Source organism: Primulina eburnea, chromosome 13, assembly GCF_022965805.1.
Source record: "Primulina eburnea isolate SZY01 chromosome 13, ASM2296580v1, whole genome shotgun sequence".
Lineage (NCBI taxonomy): Eukaryota > Viridiplantae > Streptophyta > Magnoliopsida > Lamiales > Gesneriaceae > Primulina > Primulina eburnea.
In genome coordinates, this window is record NC_133113.1 from 25,868,810 (window position 1) to 25,881,732 (window position 12,923).

Here is a 12,923-nt window from a genome sequence, read left to right on the forward strand (position 1 = left end):
GCTCGACCATATAGATTTTTTCTTCGAGATCTCCATGAAGAAATGCAGTTTCATATCTAGCTGTTCTAGATATAGGTCAAACACTGCACACAATGCCAGCACCACTCTGACTGTTGTAAGTCGAACCACGGGAGAAAAGATCTCATTGAAGTCAACGCCTTCTTTCTGAGCATACCCTTTTACCACCAATCTAGCACGATACCGCTCCACTTGGTTATTGCCATCACGCTTGATCTTACAGACCCATATGTTCCCAATGGCTTTCCTCCCTCGTAGTAGTGTTACAAGATCTCAAGTTTTATTCATGCCTAATGCCTCCAACTCTTCTTGCATTGCTATCATCAACAAGGATACATCCAAGCTCTGAGTAGCTTTGGATGTATCCTTGTAGAAACTCAATGGCTCACCATCAAACTCAACATGTTCTTGTTCTTCTTGCTCTGGTACTGTTTCACAAAAAATTTGACCTTCGTCTATCTTATTTTCCACCTGAAATATAGTAGTTTCTGAATTCAGTGTGTCTTTGCCTCCCTTTACTTTATCTTTCTCGAAGATAACATCCTTGCTTATTACAAGCTTGTGGACAGTAGGATCCCACAAACGAAATCCCTTAATTCCATGAGCATATCCCAAAAAGATACATTTTCAGGATTTTGAATCCAACTTTGATATTTCTTGCTCATTGTACAGAACGTACACATGACTTCCGAATATATGCAAATGAGAATAATCTGTCGGCTTCCCCGTCCACATCTCCATCGGAGTCTTCAGATCAATCGCCACTGAAGGAGAAAGATTGATAATATAACAAGCGATTTTGATTGCTTCCGCCCAGAATGACTTGTCTAGACCCACAGTCCTCAACATAGCTCTTGTTCTATCCAACAAGGTTCTGTTCATCCACTCTACCACTCCATTCTATTGAGATGTGTAAGCTGTTGTAAACTATTTTTGATGCCCTCATGTTGACAATATGCATCAAATTCGTCACGGGTATATTCTCCTCCATGGTCAGTCTCCAAACACTTGATTTTCTTTTCAGAATCAAGTTCAAACCGCGCTTTAAAATCTTTGAAGATCTGGAAAGCGTCTGATTTCTTCTTGATTTGATACACTCAACATCTCCTAGAGAAATCATCAATGAACAAGATAAAGTATCTCGCTCCTCCTAGGGATACAACTGGTGCTTTCCAAACATCCGAATGAATTAGCTCCAGTATGATTTTGCTCCTGGCAGTAGAAGTGTCAAACTTTAATCTGTTTTGTTTACTGGTAACACAATACTCACAAAAAGGTAGTGACATTTTTGTAAGTTCCGGTAGTAGCTTCCGTTCTGAGAAATTTTCAACCTCGTTCTGACATATGCACGAGCTTTCTATGCCATGACATTGTTAATTCTTCTCCTGAACCAATTGATGCAACAGCTAGTTCCGCCTCTTTGTGTGTTTCTCCCAAAAGTACATACAGATTTGCATCAACTTTTTCCGCCTTCATAACCACAAGCGCGCCCTTCAAAATTTCATGATCCCGCTCTCGATACGGGTTTTTCACCCGATGTCATCCAATTGCCCCAAGGACAAAAGATTTTTCGTCAGTCCTTTCACATGTCGTACCTTTTGTATGGTACAAATTGTGCCATCAAATAGTTTAATTTTGATAGTACCGAACCAGCTATTTCCAAAGCATAATCATTTCCCATGAATGTCGATCTTCCTGAGACTGGTTCATAATGATCAAACTATTCTCTTTGAAACGTCATGTGTCACGTCGCTCTTGAATCCATAATCTAATTGTCATAAAATTTGTGTCTGCCTTCTGAAACTATTGTTGTTTCGCTAAATAATATTTCACCACCGCCTGAAGTACTGACCACATTTCCTTGAGAACTTTTCTTGATACTTGTATACTCTTTCTTGAATTGCCCGTTACCGCCACATTTAAAGCAGTAAATATTTTTCTTTTTACTTCTTGACTTTGATCTACCTCGCATTTGGCTCCCAATGAAGTCACGGTCCATAAATCATCCTCTTATCATCGGTAAAACATCTGCCTGCTTCGAAGTTACCAACCTATCTTCCTTATTGTTGCACCAGATTTCTTCGCCGAGAAACGCAGTTAAGACATCGTCGAATTTTAGAAAGCTCATAAAAATATTGTTGGTTATCTTGATGATAAGTTGATCATATGAATCTGATAGAATTTGAAGTAAAAGCTCTGCACGTTCATTTTACCTTATTTTATCCCCCATGTAAGTGAGTTGGACAAATGAAGTAAAAGCTCTGCACGTTCACTGTATTTCCAAAAAAAACACACATTCCTTAATGCTAGAGAACAAACACCTCACAAATATAATAAAACTAAACACTCAAATGCTATTAGATGAGAAAAACTCGAAGAAATGATAATTTGAATTACGAAGGAATGCATATATTTATAGATGCAATTCTTCTTCTGAACGCAAAAACCTTCCGCACAATTTCATTGTCTGAACATATGGTTTGAAATTCAATTATTCCGTCTAAATGTGCAGCCGACCTACTTGACTAAATATTTTGCTGAATTAGTGTGTGTACTGTTTCAGGACGGACATGTTAAAAACTTGCGATTGAGGACTATTGAAACCTCATGAGACTAAATGCAATTCACATGATCTGGGATTATCAATGTATTCTTATCGAATATGAGACTTTTCCCATCTTTACCGATCGTAAAATAATGAAATTATTATCGAACTAGGCGGAGCTGATGCAGGCACTGCCTGCACGGGAAGGGAACGGCCCGGATCACTCCACATGAGTAATCCGGGCCCACCACCATGTATAAAAAAAAAAAAAAATTGGCTCAGATTTTTCCGAACCGTTAGATCTACCCTGCGAGCAGTGCCCGCAGGGGTAGGGTCTACTTTACCGAAAATGAGACAGATGATCAAATTACACATGCGATCGGTGCACCTGAAATCTACTGCATTGATTACTATAATGATGTAAATTAAAAAATAATGAAATTGAAATTCGGCTCAGTCAGAACAATCTACAAAAACAAAATTAGATTTGATATCGCGAATTTCAAATGACCCAGATAAACTTATTATACGACTGCGCAAGCACAACTCGCAGTGCAGTATAAAGCTAGACTTACTTCTCAACTCGAAACCTGATATGAAACAAACAAAACTACTCCTTGATTTACAAAACAATTTAAACTAATTTATATAAACTCGTTCCCTCGAACTGAAACATAATTAATGAACAAAGGAAAAGATTATACATAAATCTCCTCGCATTCAAGGGTTCTTGAGAAGATAATCGATCTTTGCTTCTGATAACCGTGACCGACGTTCATCGGAAGATCAAGAATTACCAGAACCCTGTTTAGCTTTCAGCACAAGTTCTTCAGTCGTCGTTCCAATAATTTCATTCGCACGCTTTAGGCCAACACAGTAATACCTTCCAATTGTATCCTGAAATACTTAGTCACTCCGTTATTATGTAAAAATTAGCAATAATACTTATTTAAACTCTTCATATCTTCAAAGTTATACCTCTCCAAAAAAATATGCTAAAGAAACAACACCTGATAGCATTACTAATACCACCCTCAAAATTCAATAAAGGCGCAAAAAAGGGCTTTACTCAAAACTGGGAAGAGGAAGCCATTATCATCTTGGAAGAGTTATTCAACAGATTAGAGCTTCATCTCGTTGAACGTGCAGATACTAAATTATATAACAATCAATGAGTCTGCAACTCCTACTACCTCTCTATTATTCTTCATTTTCTGTATCTTTTTTCCTTGTATTTTTAAATTTGGACCCTGCTACAATACCGTACTCAAAAGTAAAACTTAAAAAATCAACCCTTTGAATTGTCAAATACCCTCAACCTCTTTCTGTAATTTTCTCCTTTCCCCTTCTACAGCCACCGCACCCGCCGTAAAAGTGACATCTACCATTGCACCTTTCATTTCCACTTCAAAACAGTTTACTCATTCCTTGTCATTTTCTCCCTTTCCTCCAGACTTCAGCCACCTCATTTTTCTTTCTGTACTCAAAAACCTCTCATGATTATTTTTTCCTCGTGATATTTTCAACACTGGTTACAAAATTATGGTCAAGTTAAATGGAAAAAATAAAAAAAAAATTGATTTTAATCCCTTAAGCCGAGTCCCCCGAAAAAATGACATTATTTCAAAAAGAAGGAAACGAGATAGTTTGTGTAGTGGCATGCAGTGGCTGTGCGTGAGAATAGTTGCAAAGCCATGCCTGGGGTAAAATGGTCACATCTGCAACATAGGATACACAGCTCAAAGCCTTTTCTGGATTTTTTTAAAATTTATCTTCAACCCTAGTTATGTATCAAGGGTACCCCTAGACTCCTCACAAAACAGATGGAAAATAATCTCACCCGACACACGAGGCCTAGTTTCTCCAGTTTGTGGAGTGCATCATCAACATCAAAATTACATTCTTCACCAAATTCATCTTGAATCAGCTCCTCACATTGCTGGTCAAGATCCTTTTTGAGCAATAAAAATGACATGTCAGTACTTGTAGATCCAAGCATTTCAAACTCGAAATCAAACAGGCAGATAAACATCAAGATGTCCATAAGTACCAGCTCTGTGCACCTCTAAAGTAGCCTTTCCTTGCTCCATTAGTATGAAGAATGAAATAATGACCTCCTTCACCTGCACATTTGCAACATGGAGGTTTCGCAGCAGTAAGCATCTAAATAAACAGCTGCATATCACATTAAGAAACTAGAAATTTTGCATATTTGAAATTCACGAAAGAATATGGAAAACAAATATTAAAATACCAAATAAGCCACATGTACAAACTGAAACTTCCTATATCCGGCCAAGCAATGTATATTAAGAGTAAATAAATTTCTTAAGCCTAGCCCGTCTCACAAAAACTGAGTGAAAAAAAAATTGATGTTGACAGACACTAGTTTGTGATAATTACTTGATGAATGTAAGCTAATATTAGATCGTGGGAGTTGTACATCATACATGGAGTTTGCAAAGTTGCTAATTGTGTCTAACAAGTTCACCAAAACATTATAGACGGCTACTTCGTGTTTTGGGAAAGAAAAAAGAAAAATTTATCCAAGTAATAAGTTGGCTATCAATTTTTTTTTTAAAAAATAAGAGTATTTTTACAACTTACTTCTTGTTGAATAACATCATCGCACAAATGGAGAAGAGTACCCTTTCCACTATCCAGTTGTTTGTCATACATTGACTGCGTGATTAGGTTCTGATATGTAGCCATATTCTGCTGAAACCTGCGAGCAAGTAAACAAACCTTATTTAGAAACTTAGAATTAACAATAAAAAAGCAATGTTGAGCAATGAATATTGATGTAATCATATTAAATAATCAGACAATTCACGTCTAAGACGAAAGTGATGATGGATTAAGATCATTTTAAGCTGCCTCGTGATACGGAAACAGTTGGTTCTTTCTAATTCTCAGTCAAGATTTAGAGTGGATGGTTCAGTTTGCTACATAGGATAGTAAATACTAGCAAGCAAGAAGTTATTCGAAGTGGCATCCAAAAAATTCCACTGGGCATGGAGAACCTATTTTGTCCTGAAGTTCCATAAATGGCCATTAATGGATACCCATGGTGGATATTTATGTTTAAGGTTTACAAATAACACATTCTTCTCGATGGCATTGACAGTAAATAATTTCTCTTACAGCGTTGATTTCAGATATTTATCATTTTCAACTGAATAATATACAATGCAAAGCATCCAAGTCCGATGAAAGAACACTTACGTGAAGTATATTTTTGCACAATAACCAATCACCGTGGAAAGGATAGCAAAAATGACCCAGAGGTCAGCTTTGGGCATTTCAATAGAACCAGCTACAGCAACCTGGAAGAGTCCACGAAACAAGCATATCAAAAACATTAATGTTGTTAGGATAATTCAAACTAAGGGGGTTATTAATGCCATGAGATATCTTACCAGTCCAACCACCGCCGATACAATAAATTTAAGCAAGTCCATCCGTGTTAAACTCGGATTTTTTTTCTCAGGCTATCAAAAGAAAGCAAAAGTCTGAACTTGGTTAGTGCCTTGCAATTCAAAATACGATGCTAGAAGAAGACACAATAGCACAAAATGGAAACGAGCTAAGTACAAGGAAAAAGTATCGCTCACAAGAACAATTTCCATATCAGCCATAGGGATGTTTTTGAAATGCTTCACAAATATGCCTCGTTCTGGGTTTGTCGAGGAAGTAGCTCTCCTACACAACAACTATTTTCCATCAACCTTCAGTCTAACATACAAAGAAGGATAGATAATTGTTGTTCATAAAAACCCAAAAAGATCCTCAGATTACCATAAGCACTAGGTAATCACCCTACCTTGGGTAAAAACCAATTAATAACATCAAGAAGAAACACGTTAAATAGGGGTTTCATAAGGTTTTTTCAGGCGATCTTATAAACCGATGCACCCACCTAGAGAACTTTCATAACGATGATTGCAGATAAGGATTTCAGAGTCTTTTTTTATAGGAAACAATATTATATTTATTAATTAAAGCAATAATTATAGATAGCGAAAAAAATGATCTGCAAAAAAAGAAAGAAAAAAGAAAAAAAAAACTTGCTCAAATCGACATCATATATAACTTCAATTTCTCACTATGACTGAAATCGAGAAGTTCTTAAACTTTACATGCTTCTCAATCCAACTAGAAACCCGAATCTTAATATTGTCCCAGTACTCTTCAACCAACTCTTCAAAGCTGTCAAAAATCATTCTATTCCGCTCCAACCATACCGAGCAACAAATACAATGAACTATTACTATCCAAAAAATTATACCCCTCCTGCGAAGATCTTGGAACTACCCAAATCGGACTCATCTCCTCCAAAGCTCTGAACCAAAGGTAGCCCGTGAAAGAACAATGAATAAGTAGATGTCCTGATTCTCCACCTCATTCTAGCACAACACACACCAATTCGGACACAGAGCGCACGAAGACCACATCTTTTGCATCATCTCACAATAGAAGACTTGAACATTTGGTGGGACCAGAGCTTTCCAAATGACATAAAAGAGAGGGAATAAAGGAAACCCACTAATTGGAAAGAAAGACTCAGAGAAAGTTTTGACTGAGAATACTCCTGAAGGATCCCCGTCCCAGACCCTGATATCGTCAACACATTCCCCCCCCCCCCTCCCCCCCTCTTTAACACACTCACCCCCCTCCTCCCTAAAGATCCTCACGAAAAGCTCAAGTCCCTCCTCTGATTCTTCAACTCAATCACTTCCTCATCCCTCAGCTCAACTAGTCGGGCGCCAGACCAGCACCTATTCCACCTAGGCGGAGACTATGCGCCGCTAGGTAGAAGTAGCCGCTGCCAGGCGGATTCCACAGTATCAGCATAATAAATCACAAACTATAACTCCAACACAATAATATCAAATTTAAAATGCGTTCAAAATTACACAAGTAATAGAATATCACAAATTTACTTCGCTTTTTCTCCATAAATTTTCAACAATTTGTTCGTTGTCAGGCACAAACTCAATATCATTGTTATAATCCTTCTCTTCTCCTTTAGATGCAAAATTCTTCGGATGCAAAATCATCCTCATGAAGTTCTCTCGCTCTAGATCGTAAACGAAGATATAGTTTGGTATATTAGGACAATCAACAAATCACATTTTTTGTTGGACTTTGGTTTAGGGTTAGGGCCTATTAAAAAAATAATTTCATTTTTAAAATTTGGATTTTAACTTGAAAAATTTTCAAAAAAAAACATCCAAAAAAACCTAAAAGCCTTAATCGTTTGCGGCGTCTAGGATGCATAGGCCGATTAGTCAGCACCTAGGCGTGCTTCCCACCTAGGCTGGCCGACTAGCAATTTTTCGGTGTAGTCGGACGGCGTCTAGCGCCTAGGCTGAATTTTAGAACATTGCTATATACATGAATATGAAAATTATAAGAAAAAATTGTAAAATAAATATAAATGATATGCTTTAACAAGATAACAAATATTAAATATTACCTGTAGACAACAATGATCCTATCAAAAGTGGGTTCTTGAATTGTAGTTTTGCTTAGAAAATTCCGAAAGCTGAAGCATACTGAAAAAAAAACAATTAGCAAGATAATCTTATCAATACACAAATAATAAATCGACAGTTTTAGCATAAATCTACTTTATTTCATCAATATTCAAAAGATGAAAAAGCATGTGAATATTTGGCAATCTTCTGTTATCATCTCGTATTTTTCCATCTCAAAATTATTAGTAAATTTGAGAGAATATATTTTAAAAACAACTCAGGAGGAAAAAATAGTCCATCGAGGAAAAAAGGAAACCTAAGTCCCTCGAGGAAAAAAAAAAGGAGCCTTGATGCTCATAAGGGAGGAACGAGGACAAAAAGATATCCGATCAGAATGACATACCAATTCCTGCCCAATTTTAAATCTTAAACACATAAAAAAATTTCCATAATTGAGTTCCGTTCTATTGAGTGAATAGCATTAATGAAAAAGTTTTTATTAATTAGATGAGAATACAAAGAAAATAACTGAAGGATAAGGGAAAAAAGGTAAAAGGCCATAATAACTAGGAATAAAAACACAAATTTTCAGACCTGATTTCCATGTTCTCGAGACGAATGCGTTCAACTTGGAATTCATTTCCAGTCCCAGAGGTAACTTCATCATCCTTTTTTGGATTCGTTTTATGGTGTGAGCTTGACCTCCTCTGCAAAACCTTCTCTAATCTATATTACAAAACAACGCTTGCTTAGAGTTCAGTGTATATAAACATGAAAAAATCAAAAGGGAAGACAAAAGTGCCCAATAGAGCCCTGAACAGATAACATGTGTTTTACGTGTACTTGAATCAATACCCCTAGTAATGCTACTAGACAGTAAGTCGTAAGAAGTCAATCACCTGGTTTTCCTCAAAATCCATGCCCAGAAACGTCCAATGATCACATCCACTTTCTCCATAAAAAAATAATCAGTGGTCTTATCGAAGCCAATCCCACGTCGAAAGATTATATACTAACAGGAAATGCGTACAAGTAAAATGTTAGAATGTTGAGTGCATATTAAAATTGATTTTAAAGAAAAAACAAAGTATATAACTTGAAACTAATTTTCATTTCACAGATCATACTTTTTATTTTCATACGACTATATTACATGTAGAATGTAATGAGATAACTACAAATGGATTAGGTCAAAATCTATGAGTAGATAACTCTCAGATAATGCTGTTAGTAGCTTACAAGAATCCCTTCCTGGACTACCTGAAAGGGCAACTACACTAAGCAAGATGTTGTTCGTAGATTCCTTAGATGCTCCAAGGCAAAATTTGCCTTATAAGAACATCATGAAAGAAACATAAAACATTTAAATAGATGCAGACTTGGTAAGGTCCATACTCATCAAGCAAGCAACTTCAGTTAATTGTCGTATTGTACATGTGTATAAGACAACTTAGAGTAGAGATAAACAATCAGTTGTTGTAAAGGAAGTGGTCCCAAATTTGAATTTTGCCTATAGCACAAGGATGATACCTGGTTAGAAAGACTATTGGAAGAATTAGAAAGCAAAATTAGATCATCCGCTGATGTATATATAATAGAATATAATAAAAGTTGAGAATACGCATTGTTATCATTTAACTTTACCAACGTGCCCGTATTCTTATTACAGCTCGAAGCGAAGGAAAAAGCTTCTCGATTTTCCTTCCCTTGCGAGTATAGCATGGTGAGCCCAAGGGATATGAGATAACAAAACAAAAATGAGCATCGCTCACAATCCAATTATTGCAACAAAACTAAACATATAGAGATTGATAAACACTGCATTTTTTAAAAAAAATATAAACAAAATGGCATTATATATGGATGAATGATATTCCAACCAAGCAACAAGTTGTAGACCTCCACAAAAAAGGTTTATCCAAATCAAGCTTTATAGAGCTAGTTGGCAAGCCGTGAATGCCCAACATATATCATTCAGCTTGAGGAAGGATGTCGCAAATCTTTAAGAATAAGTTAATAAAGGTGGATAAGTTGATTTACAATATGTTCGATTTAATAAGATTATTATTATTTGATCTTGTTCTTATTTTCTTTAATTGTTTGCACGGATTTTGCTTGTTGTCCTTCCTTCTTTAATCAGTTTCATTTATATAATTTGAACATTTTATTCATTATGAGATACGATTGAAGATTTTATGTAATCTGATATTTATCACTCCTTTACTTAACAAAATATGTGTGTGTGACAACAGATCAAGAATACTAATAGAAAAACTAAAATTTAAGGATATGGCAAATTGGTTCTCCTGAGTCAAAGATTATACAAGGATCAAAATTATATTCATCTAAAAAAATCGGAACGTGAAATTAAAATTAAAGATGCCACACACACAGAAAGAGAGAGATAGACCTTATCTGCAAAGTTTGGGAGGTTTTCATGAGGATGTGCTTCAAAAAAACTCTTCAAAAGCTTTCTATCAAGCTACATTCAGAAAAAAATTGTACCATGAACAAACATGCTATTGTATATGTATGTAAATGGATAAATCTTATTTTTGCACAATGCCTTTTAATGAAACCCATGTTTACAATTTTACCTTAGATTCATCGACGGTAATGGGAAGATTGAGAAGATATTGCCCTGACTGTGCAACATCAATCTCCTCATCAGTGGCTATCTTAAAATTGCTCTTTCCCATAACCTGCATGATCAAATAAATTGTAGTTAACCTGCAGAAAAAGGAATCAAGGAGACACCAAAATAGAATGGTTGTTCCACGATTTTATTTCCCCTCTCCCATTCCCCCTCCACCTCAAGGATGGGCAGAATGGCAGGGGAGTATAAACATAGTCCTAACTGTAAAGGAAACTCCTGACTAGTAATATCTGAGACAGGGTAATGGATGGTGGTCTGCAGCAAAATCATAGGCAGATATACTTGACATAGGATTCTTTCATGGAATCTAATATATGACCATGATGACAAAGTTTCTGACTTTCAGAATTAGAAAGCCTCCACCGAAGGCTCATACCTGTTGGCATGATACCACGTTACCTGGAATAAATAGGTCAAAAAATTCTGCTCGAGAATGTCAATTTCATCCTTAGCTAAGTTCTGCTGCTCCAATTTTTTCGAACCGTGTAAAGGATCAAAGAGGGAGTAGAGTTGCTGTAAGCAAAGAATAAGCATATAAACAAATTATTGAAAGTAAGCCAGAAGAAGAAGAAAAGCATGATAACGTCCGTATAATCAGCAGCGAAAAAATAAAGAAGTTTGAAGGAAATCACCATAAGATCCTCGAACTGTAAGAGGTACCAAGCTCGAATCGTGTATTCAACTCTCTTGCAGAGTTTCAAAAACTCGGCACGATCAGCACTATGTTCTGCAAGCAATTGTCGAAACAAAGCGACCGAATTATCTTAATTAGAACAGCATTTTCATCGCAACACGGTTCACATCAATTGAAGAGATTACAACAAAAAGGACGACAAAATCTATGCATACGAATGAGGCTGGACAAGTGAACGATGAGCTTGGGCTTGAGAATTGGAATGACGGATTCTCTCTCCAATCGTATCAACTCTTTCCTGTTATTCTTCGTTGTGGTGGCCGCGGCGGCGGCCCCGGCGGTGGTCTCCTCCTCCATTAATGTGGATATTCTTTCTTGTTCCAAAAACGTCTAGACGATGCAAACATACCGACTCACGCCAACTGTATTTATATATTCTCCACTTAAGATTATTGTAAATGTTTTATTTAAGTTTTAAGTTATTTAGAATTATTTAATTTGATTAGTCCTTTCTTTAAGAATTGTTGTTGGTGTTCTTTTTTTCCTCATTTCTTGACATTAATATGTGTTTAATGTAGTGTTAATGCTTGTGTAAATGGGAAAGTGAATTCGTGTCTGATTACTTTACATTTTGTTATGCGTTTTGATCTTAGGTTGTTATTTGGATTGAAACGAAGTAAAATAGGGACATGTACTTTAGGAAAATGTGTTTTTCTAGTTGTACATATCATGTTACTGTTATTATTCAAAGATACATCATATCGTTATCGGGTTCATTTGCAACTCTCGATATACAAATGATTGCAGATTCGATCGTGAAAATGTAAGTTCAAGGGACCGTACTGTACGCTAACAATAACTTAAGGTTTTTGCAAGTACTATTAGTGATACTTAAGAGATCATGGGCTGATGCTACTAGCCGTTCTTATTATGATTTGATGAGTGCAATCAAACTTGAGTTCTTACATTCGTGATCAATGTGTTGATGAAAATAATGGGGCTAATTAGGGTAAGCCCGAATAAAAATAAATGTTATTCTGAATCACATTAAGTTGTAAAAACACGGCTAGCTGTATCCCTGAACTATTGAAGGTCGCATAAATATCAGATTCTGTGTTACCGTTGAGATAGTCAAGTTCGAAAAATTGGATTCGATGACTGTAGTTTCATGGAAATCAAACAAATTGCTTATAAAGAAGTTTACAAGTGACTTCCATGTAACGAAAGTTGTGCAAGTTAGCTTAACTATTAAATAAGTGAAGAGAGTTAAACTATCTGTTTTGATGAAAAAGTTCACAAAACTGACAACTGCCAAAGATGGATCAGTAAAAATTTTGATTTTTGAAATTTTCAATTTTCATATATGAACAAGATTTGTACCATCGATATATCAGTGATGTCTGATCATCAATCGAAGTTATAATGAGTTCACAAATATTTATTTAGTAATTTATAATCTACTAATTAAATAATAATGTTAATAGTGTTGACTACTATATGTACATAATTCTCATGGAATATTCTAGAGATGTTTAGAATTGATTATAAAAAAAAATTCCATCTAATCAGCCGAAATGTAACTATATATAT

General features: G+C 35.9%; 1 protein-coding gene across 1 annotated transcript; it reads right to left on the minus strand.

Moving 5' to 3' along the window:
- Positions 1 to 3,031: 3,031 nt before the first annotated feature.
- Positions 3,032 to 11,762, minus strand: LOC140809143 (uncharacterized). The gene is made up of 15 exons (XM_073166636.1): positions 11,549 to 11,762; positions 11,332 to 11,426; positions 11,099 to 11,212; positions 10,641 to 10,745; positions 10,454 to 10,525; positions 8,943 to 9,055; positions 8,638 to 8,769; positions 8,043 to 8,111; positions 6,178 to 6,265; positions 5,983 to 6,054; positions 5,789 to 5,889; positions 5,171 to 5,288; positions 4,627 to 4,686; positions 4,404 to 4,514; positions 3,032 to 3,460 (listed from the first exon to the last, which is right to left on the minus strand). The coding sequence occupies exons 1-15, from the start codon at positions 11,688 to 11,690 to the stop codon at positions 3,350 to 3,352; spliced, it is 1,503 nt and encodes a 500-aa protein (XP_073022737.1). The 5' UTR covers positions 11,691 to 11,762; the 3' UTR covers positions 3,032 to 3,349.
- Positions 11,763 to 12,923: the final 1,161 nt, after the last annotated feature.